The 20,405-nt window shown below is 37.5% G+C and overlaps 1 protein-coding gene across 3 annotated transcripts; it reads right to left on the bottom strand.

The window, feature by feature from the left end:
• Positions 1-2,453: 2,453 nt before the first annotated feature.
• Positions 2,454-19,211, bottom strand: COPS5 (COP9 signalosome subunit 5). Of its 3 annotated transcripts, none has more exons than XM_014838500.3 (8): positions 18,675-19,211; positions 16,170-16,404; positions 15,087-15,215; positions 14,363-14,428; positions 13,738-13,823; positions 8,683-8,794; positions 5,097-5,245; positions 2,454-2,693 (listed from the first exon to the last, which is right to left on the bottom strand). In XM_014838500.3, exons 2-8 carry the CDS (start codon positions 16,353-16,355, stop codon positions 2,609-2,611), a joined length of 813 nt encoding a protein of 270 aa, XP_014693986.1. In that variant the 5' UTR covers positions 16,356-16,404; positions 18,675-19,211; the 3' UTR covers positions 2,454-2,608. The 3 variants fall into 3 exon arrangements, with proteins under 3 accessions (XP_014693986.1, XP_014693985.1, XP_070337265.1); XM_014838499.3 differs by having other exon boundaries at positions 18,683-19,206; XM_070481164.1 differs by having other exon boundaries at positions 18,877-19,189.
• Between the last annotated feature and the right edge of the window lie 1,194 nt (positions 19,212-20,405).

The following is a 20,405-nucleotide window of genomic DNA, read 5'->3' as shown; positions in this document are numbered from 1 at the left end:
ACCAAAGAGCTTGAGAAATTATCTCTGAAGAAATTTGAAACTGAACAAAAAACAGAGTTCACTTAGAAAATGACCTTTTCAGCTCCTGAATAGCTCAAGGCTGTAAGATAATACTTTGCAGGAAAAGGCAACCTCAATTCATGAGTTAGTTTCTGAATGATGGCTGCAAATTAAACCCTGATTTCCTAAAAGCTCAATATTATAAATTGGAGCCAGAAGTGATCATGACAATACATTAAAATTTAAAGATATACTCTAAAAATATTTGTAAAGGATCTTGCTTTTTATTAATAAAGTAACTACATTTACAATAAAACACAGATGCTCCTTTCTGGGGCTATTTTTCCCTAGGCTGGACCGTTGAGTAGAGGACATTGTTGTCTCTGTAGTATCTTTTAACCTCTCAGAGTGTAGTAGTTATGCATTTTGTGTGTTATTGATCCCACTCCCAGCTCCAGGGGTGGCCCTTAATTGGTCTATATCAGTCACTATAATCCCAGGGGTGGGCTCATGACCCAAGTTAGAACAATCGTAACTTTATTTTGACAATCATGAGCAGCTCTTTCTCCCTAACTGGATGGTGTGGTGTGCAGCCAGTTTAGGGGTTTTTAGCTTGAGGTTTAGGTCAATATGTGGAGGGCATAGCTGAGAACCATACCAGGAAGCCTAATGCAACTGTGTCTAAGCCAAACATGATCCTGGACTCTGGAGTTAGGTGAGCCAACAAATTCTTTTTGTTTAAGCAACTGTTTTTTTTTCTTTTTTTATTGTTGTTACTTCAAACCAAGGCATCATAACTGACATACTGAGAATTCTCAAAACGAATCCATTGAAGTTAGACCTGAAAAGCTTTTTCCTGGTAATTCTCTCTGTTGTTAGCATAGGCATTTTCCACCACACCAAGATGTCTTAATTGATTAGGTCACCAATATCTAATTAAATGTAGATTCAAGTTTGGAATGAAAACTGCTAGTATGTTTTCATGGTGACTTCAATGACTCCTTACTCTTTTGTGTCAAAATCTTAACCATTCAATCATGTCTGTCAGAGAAACCTCAACAAGCTTGTCAGTGTTCCTAACTGAATGGCTCAATATGGCGTTGGTGTTGCTGAAGGGCTGTGGCAGTAAATACAGATTTTGGCTGCTTGTTGGAGGCAGTCATGATTTTTTTTTAAAGGGCATAAAAATGGAGGTCAGGTTGAGCTATCTGAAATTGGAGATGCCTGCTTTTATTTAGAGATATAAAATGAGACCAAAATGCTAATATATCATCAACTGTCCAAGAAGATATGTGGATACTATGTAATGTGAATTGTCTTCCTCATCTTACCAAAGACTGTCTTCATTGGCAAATCTAACGGCTTTGTTTTCCCTGACCTCTTGGCAGCATGTGAAGTCACTGGTAAATTACTTCTTAAAGTTTTCTTATTTCTCTGCTCCTCTTCTTCTGTCCATTTTTAAATTTGATGTTTCCGTGATTCATCTTGGGCTCTCTTCTCACTGTTTATTTTCCATAGTACATTTCATCTCTCTCATCCAGCCCTCATCCCAAAATCTCTTATGAGAGTGTTCTTAGAGACATCAATCTAGTACATTTCTGCTCTTTAAAACTCTTTAACTCCCCATTGCTGTTATGATAAAGTTCAAAAGACCCCTGCAGGATCTACCCTCATCTTACCTGTTGAAGTCATCTCTTGGCACTCTCCACATCCTACTTGACACTCTCAAGTCTAACTGAATCTCAGTTCTTGAAGATTCTAGGTTTCTCTCAGCCTCTGGCCTTCCACACATTGCTGTACTCTCTACCAGTAAAAGTAACTGCCTCCCCATTATGTTTTTTGTGGCTAGTCCTTTTATCTTTCAAATTTCAGCTTAATGTCAGGTCACTTCCTTCAGGAAGCTAACCTGGGTGACTCTTCCCTGGGAAGTGTTCCTCCTGAGAGTTCCCCAGCACACTTTATTTCTCCCTGTATAGCAGTATACTTAGGTTCTTGTTAACTTGGCTTTAGCCTCCATGGTAAGTTCTGCGAAGATGGTGTTCAGAATCTTGTTCAGAATATCTCCAGAGAATAAAACTGGGCCTGGTTCAGTAAAGGCACTTGAATATTTGAATGAATAGATACCCTGTGCTAGGCTCTGTCTCAAAAAAGTTATTTGATTGTCAGGAAAATAATTTATAGTATGACTTGGTTAATGTTTTGTAGGAACATAAAAACATTATGTTAAATTATATTTTTATAATGGACCGTCAAAAGAAGGTATAGGCAAATTGAAAAGTGGCTCTAACAATCAGTACGGCAATTGAAATGCTGAAGTTCTTCGACTAATTTAGATAGGCAAGACTCTTAAAAATAGAAAGGTTCTAATAAATATTACTTTCCCTCATATTCAAGAACATTAAAGGATACTAGAAAAATAATGTAACCCTCCCCACGAAACAATGAAAGAACAATTTCACTTTAAAGAGTTTTATTACAGGATGTTAATATGCAGGACACTTCAGAGCACCTTATACTTCTAATCAGATTTTTGGTAACTGGTTTTAAAGTGTTACTTGAGTATTTTTCTCACACTGGCTTTCAGGCAAAAGCACTACTCAGTGATTGTTTAAGAGATGTTAATTTGATTAAACAGCTTATCCTTAATAACCTGAGACATCAATCCATGGATAGCTTCTATGGTAGTTTTACAGCTGGAAAGAAAAAAAGACATCATATAGTGTCACAAGAACTGAAAACTGTTTCAAAGATGCAAGTTCCCCCACATTGCTTTCCTTGCACCCCCAGTAATGATTTTTAGTTCATTCATACTCCCCAGACCACACCAATTTATAGTTTACTCTTGTGATTTTTAGTCTTCTGCATGTCTTTTGACCATTTCACTACTTACTAGCACCTTTACAAGAGAATGACAATGGAAAACTTGATATAGTTCATAACAGTTAATTTTGTTACATGTCAGCAGCTTTGGGAAAAGTTCTGTTTTAGAAGGTGACTGCAATTGTATATAATTCATAATTACAGAGTGATTCAATATTACATTAAGATCTGTTATGCCTTGTTTATTATTTACTATAATTAAAAAAATAATTTTAAAGAATCTTATGCTTTTTTTTCCTGAAATAATCACAAATATCCTTCAAACAATTAAAAGTCAAAGTTAGGCGAATGGGTGAAGAACTTAAAAAAGTAAAAAGCAAAATATGATAAAAACCCAACAATATTCAGAAGAGATGCAATTCTTATAAAGTTACTCAAAAAAGGAAAATTCTCTACTTTTATATAACTACTTTGTCCTTCCTATTTTTTTCCTGTATAATTGGAGACATCCTCATAATGAAACTTTTGCTTCCTAAGATAAGTGAGATGTAAATGTAGATAAAATTACAAATCACAGACATAAAGGCAGATCAGCAAAAACACATACTCAGAGCAAGTAACAAAAACAGGACCTAATTCAAAGAAAAACTTAGTTTTTGTCCAGGGCACTAACTCTACCTTCTAAAAACCCATGGAGAAGAAAGGAATGAGATAATTCTAACTCAAGATGGCTTCTGCTCCTAATACATTTCACCTTCCCTTTCCTATCGACCAGTCCAGTTTTTCTTAAAATGGATACCAAGGTATTGGTTTACATAGATGTCAACAGTTTTCCCTTCTCCCTTTGCTCCTAATTATCACAGTAAAATTCAAGTTTTTGTGAAAGTAAATGTTATGTAGGTAGTGTTCTTAATCCTGTATGCATCTGAAGGGCCACATAGTTATTTCTTAAGTTATTGGAGAACATATCCCAAGTGTGTTCCTAACAAATTCTTGGTAGAGAAATTTGGGATACTAAATTACTGTATAAAGGATAATTTCAGAAGAATAACTTAAGAAAGATACAATAATTTCTGTGCTATTTGGGGGTTTAAAACTTTATAAAATGGGGCTGGCCTTGTGGCCGAGTGGTTAAGTTCGCACGTTCTGCTTCAGCGGCCTGGGATTTGCCAGTTCGGATCCTGGGTGTGGACCTACATACTGCTCACCAACCCACGCTGTGGCAGCGTCCCATAGAAGAACCAGAACGACCTACAACTAGGATATACAACTATATACTGGGGCTTGGGGAGAACAAAAATACAAAAGAGGAAGATTGGCAACAGATGTTAGCTCAGAGCCAATCTTCCTCGCCAAAAAGCATTTTTAAAAAAATTTATTAAAATTTGAAATTTGATAAACTTAAGAAATCCTCATTTAAATCCTAATTTAGAATAGGTTAGAACATCCTTTTGTAAATTTTTTTTTTTTTTTAAAGATTGGCACCTGAGCTAATGTCTGTTGCCAACCTTGTTTATTTTTTCTTCTTCTCCCCAAAGCCTCCCAGTACATAGTTGTATATTCTAGTTGTAAGTCCTTCTGGTTCTGCTGTGTGGGACACCACCTTGGCATGGCTTGATGAGCAGTGCCAGGTCTACACCCAGGATCCAAACTGGCAAAAACCTGGGCCACCGAACTTAACCACTTGGCCACGGGGCCAGCCCCCCCCTTTTTTTTTTAAAGTTCCAGCAATAGACTAGTTTTCTTTGTTACATTTTCTTTTTTTTTTTTTGAGGAAGATTAGCCCTGAGCTAACTGCTGCCAATCCTCCTCTTTGCTGAGGAAGACTGGCCCTGAGCTAACATCCGTGTCCATCTTCCTCTCCTTTATATATGGAACGGACGCCTGCCACAGCATGGTGTGCCAAGCGCTGCCATGTCCACACCCGGGATCTGAACTGGCGAACCCCGGGCCGCCAAAGTGGAACATTCTCACTTAACTGCTGCGCCCCAGGGCTGACCCCTCTTTGTTACATTTTCTAGCTGAATCTAGAAAAGGTGACTGGGAGTGTTTCATAACATTACCTAGATCTTTAAGCTTTTAATGTCCTTACCTAATGTCTCCTAAAATTTCAAAGTTAAAATCTATGTCTGACAACTCTTAAAGGTCCCAAGAAGTTAATATTCAGATACCATTTGATCAAGTTATAAGTAAGTTGAACCATAAGGAAGTTGAATCCTATGCTTATTTGGAAATCTTACAAAAAGACTTAGGAGCAGGACTAGACTCGCTCTTACCTGTCTCGTGTGGCTTTGGCAAGTTTGTCTTCTGACTTTCGGTCATGTGTTTCTAAACCCAACATGAAACTCCCTCGTCCCAGCTGGGCTTCTGACTGCTCTAACTTTTCAGACAAATCAAAGACCTGACCAGTGGTATAGTCTGCATTCTGTGGGGAAAATGGTATTGTGTCAGTATACAACTTTACATTAAAAAAAAAAGAAAAAATATATATATTTTAATGTAAATTAATTTTCTTTTAAATAGAACATTTCATTTACAAAGAATTCCACTATGAAATCTAAGTGAATAGTCAGTGAAGTAAGAAGTCAAATTATACTTGCAAAAACTGATTGCAAAGTTCAAGTAGTTCAAGTGTAGAGTTTATCCCCTTTTATAATTTCGAGATTGAATTTAGAACTTTTCTTTTTGACTGTTTAAATCTAGTATTTGTTATTATGAGAGGCTTTGAAGTACACAGATCTGAGTCCTGGTTCTGGCCCTGCTGCAGATTGGCTGGGAGGCCTCCGGAGAGCTCCTTCACTTTTCTGTGCCTCCAGGTCCTCTTCTGAAAATGGAGGAGGAAGGCAATAATTTCTACATTAAGGCTATAGTGAAGGTTAAATTAAGTACATATATAAAGTTCTTAGGACTGTCCATGGCACCTAGTAAAGGTTAATAATTGTTGGCTAATGTTATCTGTTCTTGTTGAACTTCCAGAATTAGTACTTATGACAGTATTTTAAAAATAACATTTGTTTTAGCTTTTCTGATTATAAAATTAATTGTTACTACAGACAATTTGGAAAATGTAGAGCAATATAAAGAAAAAGGAGGGGCTGGCCCTGTGGCCGAGTGGTTAAGTTTGCATGCTTTGCTGCAGCGGCCCAGGATTTTGCTGGTTTGGATCCTGGGAGCGGACATGGCACCACTCATCAGGCCATGTTGAGGTGGCGTCCCACATGCTACAACTAGAAGGACTCACAGCTAAATAAAATATATAACTATATACTGGGGGGATTTGGGGAGAAAAAGCAGAAAAAAAAAATGATTGGCAACATTGTTAGATCAGGTGCTAATCTTAAAAAAAAAAAAGGGAAACACCTATAATCCCTCCACATAGCTATATAACCACAGTTATATTTTAGAGTATTGCTATGCTCACATGCACACCTACATTTGGTAAGCTGGAATATTATATATATGTACCATTTCATCTTTTAAAGACTTCATACATTTTAAAAAGAAAAAATTTAATAGTTATGTCTATGCACTTAACTATATTTTAAAAAGACTTTCATAGGATATCTTTTTAAAAAGGTTTAGTCTAAAAAAATTTCTTTTTCACTAATATGAGTTGTAAAGCATATATTGCATTTCTTTCCTATGTCTTCAATAGAAGAGAGTGAAGATTAAATAAACAACTTGGCAACAATTAGAATGTTATTGTCTTGCTCAGTCTGTAAGACAGTATCAGTTCAGCCACCAAACATGACAAGTTATTTGTTGTCATCTTAGTTACTACAGGGGGCCCTTTAAAATACTACCAGCTCTTTCAATGATTTTAGAAACTTATGCTATTTTTAAAAGATGCAATTATATTCACATTGTCTGGATCTAAATGGTTTAGGACACCAATACATTTTTCCCCCCATAGGTTTGGGAAAAATCCTAAGGTTTATAGACCACTTCAAAATTAGAAGATATAGCTACTCAAGCCATAAAAATGCAGGATGGCAGAAACAGTTATGCTATTGCTGTTAAAATGAAATAAAATGAGATCAATTACATTTCAAACACACAGAGAATGAATATGGGGAACTGATTTCTTAAATCGAAAATAACTTCTTTCTGGTAGCTTTTAGGTTGCATGCTTTAGGCTGGGAAAGGGATGAGGAGAACATATATTTATATACTTTTTCTTAAAATGCTGCAATGTACTACATGTAAAACTACAAAGAGGAAATATAATTTAACCTTTTCTTGATTATTAATGTCCTCAATATATGCAGTGCTGGAATACAGGGACAGCCATAGGCTGAGTAGGTAGAGCTGTTTGCCTTTACACAAAGGTTCAGACTGCTCTGGTCTTAGTGTTTTCTCCCCTTGCCATCAGGAGTCACTTCTGGCTGCTATTAGTATACTTGCCTCTAAGGAAACAAGACATATAAAGTATTTAGCAGTGTCTGGCACATAGGAAGCACTTAATAAATGTTTGCTATTATGACCACACTCCTTCCTTCTAATTTGCTACTTCTGACCATTGAGGATAAGAAATAAGAACAGAAAACTTGTCAGAATTGTGTTTAAAATCATAGTAAGTATGCTCACGTGAGGTCTTTCCCCATGAATACAAGGCACACCAAACAAAAAAAAATAATAATCATTTATTGAGGCTTTATTATATGCCAGGCACTTTACTAATTGCTTTATATAAAGTACTTAATTTAATTCTCAGTGTACTTAATGATGTAGGTACTATTATCACTGAGCCCAAGAAAGACTCAGTCACATTAATAAATGACTTAGTGAAGGTCACACACAGCTAGTAAAGTGGCAGAACTATTTTTTAACCAAGTTTATTTTATTCCAAATTTTGTGGTTCTAACCATTATGTTCTACCATACTGTATGAAGTGGCTTACTTTAAAAAAAACTGTTCCTAAGCTCTAGAGAGAAGCTTGTTAAATAAATATCCTTCTAAATATGTTAGGTTTCAATGATATATTGGAAAATATCCAGTGATTTTTTTTCTTTTGCTGCCGAGAATCTGCTGCTTTAAGGTAATGATATTCTGATCTCCTTCTGGGGATGACCCCTTCTCCACTTTTAGTCCATGTGCACTGAAAGAGTTTCTTCCACCCCAGCCCGGCAGTGAAGCACTTGCCCTGGCCCAGCCACTCATGGCATTCATTCCCTTGGCCCAGGGCAGGTTTAAAGATGGGCATGTGACCTAAGCAAAAGTCAGACACAATGAGGCTTTTCCTGGGAAAATGCAGATGTGAGTGTGTGTATGTGTGTGTGTGCATCCTGATCATCTCTTTTGAACATAAAACTGAGAGGCTGGGAGGTCTGGAGCTAATGCTGCCATCTTGCTTTCACATGAAGCCTGAAACTGAAGCCAACTGACATGAAATCAAAGCTGATAGCAAAAGACCAAGACTTCATAATATTGTTTGAATCAAACTTAGCTGTGCCTGAAGTAAGCCCTATTCCTGGACTTTGCAACTTATATGATTCTCTTTTTTGTTTAAGCCAGTTTGGTTGGGTCTTCTGCCACTTGTAACCAGAGTCCTACCTGAGACACTTCACACAACAAAAAACAGAATTTGTGTTTTTTCCTCTGTAAGTCTCTTTAAGGCAGGGGCAGATCTCACCGCATCTGGCCACTATATTTGCCATTTAGACTTGGTCTCAATGGTACATGACATAGGCCTTGGCTTGGCCTACTATCCCAATCCAGCTCCAGTTGTGCAGAATCTGACCCCAGCCCTGGTGTCCTGGCCAAGTCAGGTATAGCGTTTCCATGAAAAAGAGTTTCAGATATTAAACAACTTATGTAGCTTAGATAAAATTCAAATGTATCCCTTGCAAGTACAGTACTTACAGTAAGCAAGCTAGAGGAACTCAGCGTATTCACCCAGTATTTATTCCACAAAAGCTCAAGCAATTTGCGATCCAAAGAGGATTTGAAATATGAGACTTCTAAGGCATAATATCTATGAAACAAAAGCACAAACTTATAAGTAAAAAATATATTCAACCACATCATATAAAAGTTATGGCCCATTTTAGGGGCTGGCCCCATGGCCGAGTGGTTAAGTTCGCGCGCTCCGCTGCAGGCGGCCCAGTGTTTCGTTGGTTCGAATCCTGGGTGCGGACCTGGCACTGCTCATCAAACCACGCTGAGGCAGCGTCCCACATGCCACAACTAGAAGCACCCACAACGAAGAATATACAACTATGTACCAGGGGGCTTTGGGGAGAAAAAGGAAAAAAAATAAAATCTTTAAAAAAAAAAAAGTTATGGCCAATTTTACATGATTACATTTTATATCCAAATAGTCATGTTTTAGTTTCTAGTCCAACAGAACAATAAGTAACCATGGTTTCCTTACTCTTCAGGGGTGTGGTTTCAAATCTGCTGTTTACTAAACTTTCATGTTATATTTCTTCCCTCTGTAGAGCCCAGAAATTCCCAAGAAGTTATCAACAACCAGTCAGAACTTCTGAATGACATATGTTTATCCATGTTATTGAGTTCATGAATTCCAGTCAACGGTATATAAATGAACTGCCTCTCTAGGGTCAACTATAATTTTTGTTAGGCTTTTTAAAATACTGAAAATGACATGTTGATTCCCCATTCTTCCCTTCCTAATCCTCTAATTAGGACCTACTGCTTTCTGGAAAAGCAAATTTTAAAGTAGGTCCTTAAGGCGCTTATACGAATTACTACTGCTTCTGAAGGTGCTTAATTTATAATCAGGGATAGCAAGGAAAATTTGGTTAACTGTCTGAAAAACTATTAAGTAGTAAATATTTAAATATATCACTAGGTTCTGTACATCAGTGGATAAAAAAACACAAGGGACTTCTTTATCTTAAGGAGATTACCATTTACATGGGAGATGTGGTATGAATCCACAAAAAGTTAAATGTAATGATATATGTTGAATAACAATAAGTGATGCTACAGTGCATATATAAAATTAATCACCTACCAATTAAAGGTTAGAGATAATGAGTCACCTTAGTCTAGAGAGAACTGTCTGAGAAGCCCCAGGGAGAGGGCAGGATTTAGAGGAACCTTTACATAGTCTATAGTGTGGATATGTTGAGAGCAAGGAGAGCATTAGGCAGAGAGCATCAACTCACAAAAAGGAAAGCCATGAAACGAATAAGTAAATTAGTTCGCTGGGACAATTTAACAAGAGCAGGAGAATTATGTGAGGGAAACCTGGAAACTATGTTAGGGTCTAGTTGGTAGGGGACATTACATAAAAGGCTAAGAAATTTAAACTTTATCTGCTAGGTACTTGGGACTCATGGAAGGTGTTTGAGTGGAGCAATGATATGGCCAAAGAAGTGTTTTAGAAAACTGGTTGTGGTACGATGTGTTAGAGGAGAGAAACTGGAGGCAGGGATACCACAGAGGATGCCACTGTGGCAGGGTAGATATGAAGAGAAAAAGGCTCAGACTCAGGTTAGTGGTGCAAAAGACAAAGACACATGGACAAAACAAAAAATGCTTGTTGATTAAATTCAAGAATGAAGAAATAAAAAATAAGAATTTAAACACATCAGAATTCAGTGAAGCCTTTTTCCAGATTAAGATACCCATGCATATCTGAAGATGGGAAAGGACACAGCTAGTGAAATGTGGAAATGGAACAGTGTATTTCTTGAGCGTATATTATGTTCTGGGTGCTGTACATACATTTTCATTTAATAGTCCTTACAATCATACAAGGAAGGATTTATTATTCCCATTCTACAGACAAAAAAACAGATTTAGAGTAAAGACCTTGCTCAAAGCTATATAGCTGTTAAGTGGTGAGAAAAGGATATGAAAAATTATGTCTATTACCAAAACATTACAGTCTTTTATTTTTACGTCCAGAATGTAGACATTTAAGAGAGTCTTTAAGAAGTGAGGCTCCAGGAGTGAGGGGGTTAGGGATCAGGAGAGGAGGCAGGGGCTCAAGAGGAAAGGTCAGCTTTAAAAAGGACGGGTTGTACCTCTGATACTTAAGGGAAAAAAAGAGATGAGTGGATGAGCATAGCAACAGATATGGAAATTTATAGAGGATGGAAAATAAGGGAATTCAAACTCTAGGGTCTAGAATAGACTTTTTATGTTTTAAAATTTATGGATCACCTTAATGTAATTACTGTTTTAATTCCGTAGGTTGATGCAATGAAACTTTTGGTCTAACAGGTAGTGATTAGCTGCAAATCTCAGTAGCAGAGTTGAAAACAAGAAGAATATTCAAAATTACTTGTGGAGCTAAATCCTCATCTTCTGTACAGGAAGTCAATAATAGATACTGCCTAGAACTGAAAATCAAGAAGTAGCACTATCAGCATGTTGTTTGAAGATATGGGGGTAAATACTTAAAGGAATAACTATAGTAGTTTAAGTGGCTGCCTCTGGGGGATGGGAAAGGGAATGGTACAAGATTGCTATTTTTCATAAGTTTCATAGAACCATTTGACTCTTTAAACTACATGCTTGTATAACACTAACATACAAGCTAATTAAAAAAACTGTGTCCTATTTTTACTAAGCTTCTTCAAACTTAAGAATATTTAATATCTACATTAGATTTTATGTTTAAAACAGACTTAGGGTGTGTATTATGATCTGGGATTTAAGGTAGGAAAGAAAAAAGAAAGGTCAATATAAATTGCAAATAATAGCTCATTATCAAATAATTTAGGAAATGGATCTATAACCAGCATGCAAAAGACCTCTCAACTTGGCATTATGTTCCATTAAAGATTTGAAATAAAAATAAATCAAGCCACCTATTTGCCCTATGAAAAAGTTTACTCTTTCTTATTTAGGAATTGATCCTAAGTAAGAGAACATCTTTGTATGTTATAGCCTAGCAATTCCAGGTTCAAAATTCTAGGCTGTAGCAATGTAGGTAGCTAGAAATCAGCTACTTCTCTCTGATAGGCTCATATTTCAGAAAAGCAGGAAAGGTAGGTTTATTTGGATACAGAAAGCATAGACTACCTCAGTCTTTTTTGTTTGTTTCAAAAGCTGAGGCCAGTGGTGAAAAAAGCAGAGTATCAAACTTCTGATACCACTACAACTCTCAATATAAATGAAAAAAAAGTACTGATACCCTGAAAATGAAAGTATCACAGCAAAGGTTTTCCATGCTTAGGAGCAATTCTCCCAAACAGGAATGGTTTAAATTATTTTCAATAGGGCAAATTAAGTGATTTAATCTCAAACCTCTAACTGAAAAATAAAATGGAATCTTTTTTTTTCCAGAAGTATGTCAGGGATGACTGAAAACCCTATATTTAAAAACTCAATTTTAGAAATTCTGGAATTTTCTAAGAATTTCTAAGCAGAAAAATAAGAGCAGTAGCACCACAAAGTATTCCTTGAAGTTGGGATAGGAGATATGGAGAATCATTTATTCATTTCAGCAGCATTTTTCAAGGGGAAGGTACCTTCCCTTATACATGTCATGCCCTGTTTTAAATGTTAGGATACAGCAATGAATTAACTGTACTCTCATGAAGTTCACATCCTAATGGGGTCAATAACAAGGGAGCAAAAAACATAAGATGGTGACAAGTGTTAAGAAGAAAAATAAAGTGAGGAAAGGGAACAGAGTGACAGGAAAGTGTTATTTTAGATAGGGTGACCAGTGGGTAGTCTCTACTAAGGTGACCTTTAAACAGATATTCAATGATTGCAGCAGTTACTGAGCCACATGGAAATAAGCAAGAATGTGCCAGACAGAGGGGGAAGCCAGTGCAAAGGCCCTAAGGCAGGAGCCTGCCTGGCACATCAGACGAACCACAAGGAGGCCACTATGGTTGGATTGGAGAGAGCAAATGTTCAGTGACAGGAGATGAGCTCACAGAGGTTGTAGGGGGCAGACCATACAGGGTTTGGAGTCCATGGTAAGGACTATGGATCTTATTCTTGGTGAAATGGGAAGACATTCTGAGACAGAGGAATGTGATCTGACTTACATTTTAAGAGAATCAGTTTGGCTGACAAAAGACGTTTAAGGGGTGAAGGGCAGAAAGAGGAAGACTAATTAGAAGGCTACTGCTTTGGTTCAGGCTCCAGATGGTGGTGGCTTGGGTCAAGGTGATAATAAGAGAGGTGGCAAGATATATTTAGAAGGTGGAGAAAACTGTCCTCACTGGTTTCTTTAACATTTTTAAAAATTGAGATGTAATTCATATACCATAAGATTCACTATCTTAAAGAAGTATACAGTTCAGTGGTTTTTCGTTTTTTTTTTTTTTTTTTTGAGGAAGATCAGCCCTGAGCTAACCACCACCAATCCTCCTCTTTTTGCTGAGGAAGACCGGCCCTGAGCTAACATCCATGCCCATCTTTCTCTACTCTATATGTGGGACGCCTGCCACAGCATGGCTTTTTGCCACGCAGTGCCATGTCCACACCCGGGACAGGAACTGGTGAACCCCAGGTCGCAGAGAAGCGGAACATATGCACTTAACTGCTGCGGCACGGGGCCAGCCCCGAAGTTCAGTGGTTTTTAGTATGGCTTCTTTAACTTTCAGGCTGAAAATGTTTAGGAAAAATTTCTGCTAAGTGAACTTGGGTACTTTGAGGGCTGCAGACATGCTAGTGTCAGGTTGGCCCTGAATACAACTTCTCTCAACTGTTAACTTCATTAATAGGCCAAGTATCTCGTACACTGATAAAATGTTTATGGTTGTGTGAAAGGCAGGTAACATGTTGGATTAAAACAATTATTAATGAAAAATTCAAACATTATCCTAAATTTGAATATTCTTACTATTATTTTAAAAGTTATTATAAAATGCATTCTGCCTGAACTTTTTTTCTCATCTGTAAAATTAGGGGCTTGGACTGGATGATCTCTAAGCTTTCTTATGATGATTTTGGCATCAGAAACATTTTTAAATTACTTACTGTTTGCAGTGTACACCAAAGTCTTCTATTTTATTAAGTGGGATAGTCTGGTACTCAGAAGGTCCTTCATCAGGAGGTTTGTAGCCCTAAACAAAAATGAAGAAAATAGAAGATAAAAAACAAAACAAAAAACAGAGGGAAAACATTGTTTTCTATGTAGCTATTTATAGAAACATTAATTTTGGGGAGCGAAATATTGAACATAAACATTCTAAGAAAAAAAGTAATTGCTATACCCTCCCTAAATCCCATTTGGTGGCTAAAGGCTGGATTTTGCTTATAGGTTCATTTTTCTTGTCCTTAGGTGATGTACACTTGTGCTAATATATTTCAGACTGCAGGGAAGGAAACAGATGTATTTAGCTTGTTTCTCTAGTACCTGTCAGAATGCCATGGGCATACAGATGCTTACAACAAATCAAGATTGCTTTCGTAGTAAAATTAACACACAGCACAAACGTATTATCTTTTGCTAAGAACAATTTGTGGTAGTTTGACTGCTTTTTCGTAAATATTATTAAATTGTTTTAGGACAAAATGAGACACTAATCATAATATATCCTTACAAATAAGTCAAATATTTAGAGTTTAAAAAATGATAAGGACTTATAATTTTAAAAATTACCTTTGGGTAAGTCCTAAAGGCGCCAAGATTCACTTTCCCTGCAGATATTGTTCTTGTTGGGTCAATCTACAAGAAAAATATATTTAATATCTGTTGATTATAAAATTATATACTTCCATTTGTTTAAACTTTATAAACCTTGAAATACATATGTACATATAACACTATACACACAACACAGAAATTAAAAAAACCAAATAATAGCACATAAGAAATCATAAAAGTTCAATAAAGTGGGTTAAATGTAGAAATGTCTCATAGTTAATTTAGAGATTAGATCTAGTTATTATACTATTTAAGAATATTTGAAGATCTGCTCATCTCTTTTTCAAAAGTTTGCTTTTTTTCTTTTAATAGATGAACAATTTCTACCTTCCTCATAGTAACCTGCACTGCATCTAAAACACTCTGAGTATAGCAAGAGCTGCTCTAGCAATTCCTGACTTACTCAATTCAGTTAACTTTGACTGAATGCCTGCTATGAGCAGGGAATGTAGACACAGGCGCTATGAGCATCCTCATCTTACAAAGTGGGGAAAGAGATGCAGAGGCATTAAGTAACTTGTTCAAAGTTCCAGCTTCTAAGAGCTGGAATTCAGATTCAATCCTAAGCAGACTGACACGAGAGCCTTGCTCTTTACCACACTGTTTTTATTTCTTGGTATACTTGCATTAGTAAATCTTCATGAAGAACTTACTTAAAACTGGTTGTAAGAATACTTACTACCACTGCTACGAATGGTTCCTGGAACTGCTGATTGAGCATCTGAGTACTAACATCAATCCCAGAAAGCCAGCAGCCATAGCCAGGGTGGCTATGATACCAGCCAATTGCATTTTCAAGGCGGCCAACCTAACAAATAAAGAGGGCAAAGGAGCTTGAGGTTCTTGTTTAATCTTAGAGACACTTGTCTGTTTACATGTTTTATGGAAAATAATAGTATGCAGAACAGTTCATAGCATATGCTGCTTTCAAGTTAAAAAAAAAAGAGATATTTTGAACAGATAATACATGCCCAAAGCACAAAATTAACAAGATACAAGTACAATAACGTTATTCAGTCTCCCTTCCACCTCTTTCCCCTCAACTACCCAGTTTCTCCTATATATTACCACTATAGCCAGTTGCTTACACACCTATCTTCCAGAGATATTCTTTGTGTCTAGAATATATATTCTTTGCATATATGTAGATTAATAAACACACACACAATGGCATACCACAGTGTTCTACACTTTGCTTTTTCATTCAAACAAAAGATTCTGCGGTTTGTTCCATATAAGTCAAAATACAGCTAACTATTTATTTATTTATTTATTAAAGGCTGGCTAGCAATTCACTGTATGGATATACCATACTTAATCAGTTTTATACTCAGGAACATTTAGGTTGTTTCCAATTTTTTCATTTTAAACACACATCTGATAATGAGTGTGAGAATTTTCAAAAAGTTTTTTGAGATATAATTGACATATAACATTATATTAGTTCAGGTGTAAAACATAATGATTTAATATATGTATATATTGCAAAATGGTCACCATAATAAGTGTAGCTAACATCCATCACCAGACATAGTTCAAATTTTTTTTCTTGTGATGAGAATTTTTAAGATCTACTCTCTTGAGTGTGAGAATTTATTTAAAAAAAATCCATGCTAATCTCATATACATTTTATATAAAAATTGAAAATAACTTAAAATATAAACTTTAATGTAAAGAGGACAGTTTTAAGTTTAGAAACCCAAAAGTCACCATGAGACTCTTAACTTGCAGTTACTAAACTTTAAGGAACAACATTTTTACCTGTTTGGCATTTTCTATATATGCGGCCATGTACTCATATGCAGCAGCCTGAGCATTTACTCGGGTTTCAGTGCCCTCTACAGGCAAAGCAAAACTGTCCATAATGATCATTGTTTCACCATCCACTTTTCCCAGCATCAAGCCCATCACTTCCAAGTTGCCTCCTGATCTGGCATGCATCACCATTTTCAGTAGAGCCAATGCTGAGATTTTGCAGTACTTAAAGTAATGGTGACTACAAAACAAAAGCACAGTGTAATTAACTTTCTTATATAAAGTACAATTTCAAAAGACAGTTTTTGTGAAGATAAGTATTGAATTTGTTACAGTGATGGAAGGGGGAGAAAGAGTGTAGAATGTGGGAAAGAAAAAGCAAGTGGGAAAGAACAGAGTTCCTAAAGGGAGCTGGAAATAATAACCATGTCATAGTCCTGCAAAGTATTTTGCCTTGGGGGAAGGGAAAAGTATGAAATAGTTTTCAAATATGCTGTTCAAGGGGAAAGGAGGGAATTACATGACCACTTTAATAGACTTTTTCTCCATTAATTTTGGAATCACCAAATCTCTGATTCTGACTCTGTTTGGATGATTGTACCTAACTGTTCTCAGGCTTAACCTTCTAGCTTAATGGTTAAGAATGTGGGCTCTGACATCCATCTGTGTAGGTCTGAATCCTTGAACTGGTCCTAGCTGTGACCTTGAGACAACCAATTACTGTCTGTGCCTCAGTTTTCTCATCTGTAAATAGGGATATTTCGTAGAGTTGTTGTTAAAAGGAAATAAAGTAAATGAAATAATGCATACAAAGTGCTTAGCTTAGTGCCTGACACATAGTAAAACTTTTATAAGTGCTAGCTCTTATTAGGATTATTAACTTATCTTTTGCAATACTGTCAAAGAACAGTGTGTTGAAGGGTGTGGTTTCTCTCTGTGCTATCAGCTTCAAAACTGAAAATGTAGCCCTAATGTCTTTAGTTCTCCATGATCACTACTTCAGAGTTTGTCATTTGTGGATGTGACTAAACTGCTCTTGAATAAAATTATATTTTCCGTCTCATTGATGCAGCCCAAGACAGCTAGGATGAATATAATTAGAGCCACAATCAGTGAGGCAAGCTGATAGTGTCCACATATTTAATAAGCTACATCAACCTAAAACGCATAGGCCGCCACAGAAGTAAGGAGACAACCAGGCAAACTAACCAGTCTGTATAGAGTGGTCAGTGTTTCTGAGAAGCCTTTTTAAGGTGTCTGCCCACAGATTTCAGTCACAACTGAAAAATATGGAGACCTGGTCTTGCGAGTCAAGACATGAATTAAAATCTTAGCTCCTCCATTTACTGGGGAAAAGAAAAAAAGACAGTTACTGTGCTCCTATTACATACATTCTAGACACTTTATTATACATTACCTCATCTAATCTTTACAACATAACCAATAGGTAGGTCCTATTTCCACTTTACACATTAAAAAATGAAGACGGATAAGTAAATTTCCTAGGATCAATCAACTAGTGACAGTTGTGAGATTTGATCTTAGGTCTGACTATTGCTCACTTAAGAGTTCATTACCTTAATGTGATCATCAAATAAATTACTGTATTTGCTAGTTTTCTTATTTGCAAAAAATAAGTGAGGATTCTTTTTTGTCATGAGGATTAAATGACATGGAAACTCCTAGCTCAGTGCTCAGTCCATATTAAGCACTCAATAAACATTGCTACATCTGAATACTGGCAGTTGAAGCTTGCGTCATAAAAAACTGAGACAGATGAAGTACGATGTTTTTTGTTTATCACCGCTCTCCTTCCTGTCTCTTCATTAGAGAGATTGTGTGCTCTTTTTACTTTCTCCCTAACAAAATCTGTTCTCAGGAAAGGATAAACGTTATGATTAAAGAACCTCGACTCGTCATCACTCCTAGGAACACTGGGATTTTGCTAAAAGGTAAAGAGCCTTAAGCTCTATTGATAAAATTTCTAGTTTATGTGAACTAGCAGAATAACATTTTGGGGGAGCCTCGTTGTGTTTCTGAAATAATTACCAGCAATCAAAAAACAATTATAGATCTCTAAAATATGGCTCATAGTTATTTTAGAGACCCTTGGGCTAACTCAATTTCTGAAGACAGCTGCAGTCTCCAGTCTGGGAGCAGCTAAAGGTCCCAACAAGATGTATACAGACATAGGATTCAACGCATAGTGGGTGGCATATATGACAATACGGATGTTGAGAAGTGACAATCCAAATCACCGCTTGCCGTTTTCCTCTTCCAGCCTCCGGAGGCAAACGGGTTAAAGAAACAGAAAGGGGAGTCGAAGCAAGCCCTAGTGGAGGGGCTTAGGCTCTGTACTTGCGGGAATAAAAGGTAGACAAAAATTTCTCAAGCGCATATTCTTCTCCTCCCTGCCCACGAAACGACAGGCTCTCCTCCCCTTCAACTCCCACTCCTCCGGCTCTCTTAAACTCCCGCCACCCCTTCCCTCCCCTGCGTTTCGCCAGGGACCTCCTCACTCCTTAGTCCAGGGCTTCGCCGCCAGGATTTCCTGCTGCTGTTTCTTGTCGTATTTGTAGATTTCATCGATACTCTGGGCTTCCTGCATGTTGTTGGCCAACTCCCAGGTTTTCTGGGCCATACCACTCCCGGACGCCGTCATCGTTGAGGAATCGGAGAAGTTGTCGCCTCCACAACCAAAACGCAACTTTACCTCGCTGGGTTTCCGGGTGTGGGCTTCGGACCCTCCCCACCACAGGTGCAAACTCGTACTAGACTCTCGAGGCAGCCATGACACCTAGAACCGGAGGTGAAGTTGGTACAGACCATTCGAGGATGGCGGGGACCCTTCGCGGACGCGACGATATAAACAGTAGTTTCATAATAGTTAGAGACAGGGGATTCTTCTTGTGGCTGAGATGGGAACATATTATCTTGGAAAACTATATGTGTGAATTAGGACAAACACTATGTTGGGTACGGGAATGGTATAGCCTTCCGCACCGGAAGAAGGTCATGCTAACGTTATGCCAGTAACTGGAATGGGCCTCCTTTGTTCGTACTGCGCAGGCTTGTCCTCCGCCATATTGAAAATGGGTGGATCCTTAACGTGGGATGGGGAAAGCCGCTGTTTTTATGGGGGAGCAGGTACCTTTAGTGAAATGTTTGTTGAAAGACTAAAAAGTAAGGATGTATGTGGAAAAATTGAGATATAAGTAGTTCTGGATGCTGGTTGAAAGCTAAAGATGGCATCGTAGTTTACTTCTTGATGCTTCACTGCACATGCGTAAAATTCTATGGGCTCGCGATGTTCGGGTCTGCCCTTTCAGATGGGCGTTCTCTAGCGTTAGGAGGAGGCTGTGAAAACTGGTGAACGTCTCTCTGATCATGTTGTTCGGCGTGTTTGTAAAAATTAACATCTATGTGAGTTATTAGTATTCTGAAAATGTCCAGTGTCCAGTTCTTATAATAGTTTACAGTTTAATCTTAAGCAATGCTCTGTCCCCAAGGCACAATTAATCTCAGCAACATACTTGTTTTCTTCCAACAGTTAATACAATGTTTATTTCACTTATTTGCTTGTTTTAGAGATTCTTCCTTCTCTGCCTCTCCGCCAGTCTGCAATAGATTCTAAATTCCAAAACACAGGACCAGGTTGTGTTCCTTGTTTTATCCCTATACCTAGCATAGATGTCAATAAATTTTTTGCTCTGGGGAAAACCAAAAGAACAGCATTGATGAGGATTTTAGGCTGGTCACTTTTAAAACTGCAGATGAGAAGCAAGCTCCGAGGACTGGAATTTGCTTGCCCTTTTGAGAGACATTTGCATTTGTGAAGGAAGGGGAGAATGACCTTGTAGGGACCTGAAATTGGCCACCCCAGGATATGTCTCTTTGGCACTGGGATTCTATGGGGCTGATTGCTTTTGATAAACTGGGACAGGGAAGGAGGCTCTGAGGAATGGAACTTGCCCTTGTTGGGACATATTTACATTTGTAAGGTAAATCTCTATCTGTAAAAGGTGCCTCCTTCTCTGTACCAGGAAGGAGAAGAGAGGTGACCTTGTCCCTAGAAACTCTTAATGGGGAAGGCAAGAACTTGGGTTGGTTGCTGTCTGGCAATCTCATGTAACTGACTTAGGGTGGTGGCTTCTGACCTTTACTTAATCCGATTTGATTCTTGTCTAAAAGTCATGGGATCACCCAAGTGACCAGACCCCACGTGCACTGATACCATTTTAA

This window comes from Equus asinus, chromosome 12, assembly GCF_041296235.1.
Source record: "Equus asinus isolate D_3611 breed Donkey chromosome 12, EquAss-T2T_v2, whole genome shotgun sequence".
NCBI lineage: Eukaryota > Metazoa > Chordata > Mammalia > Perissodactyla > Equidae > Equus > Equus asinus.
Note: the sequence above shows the minus strand (reverse complement) of the source record. Positions and strands in the feature narration are given on the sequence as shown.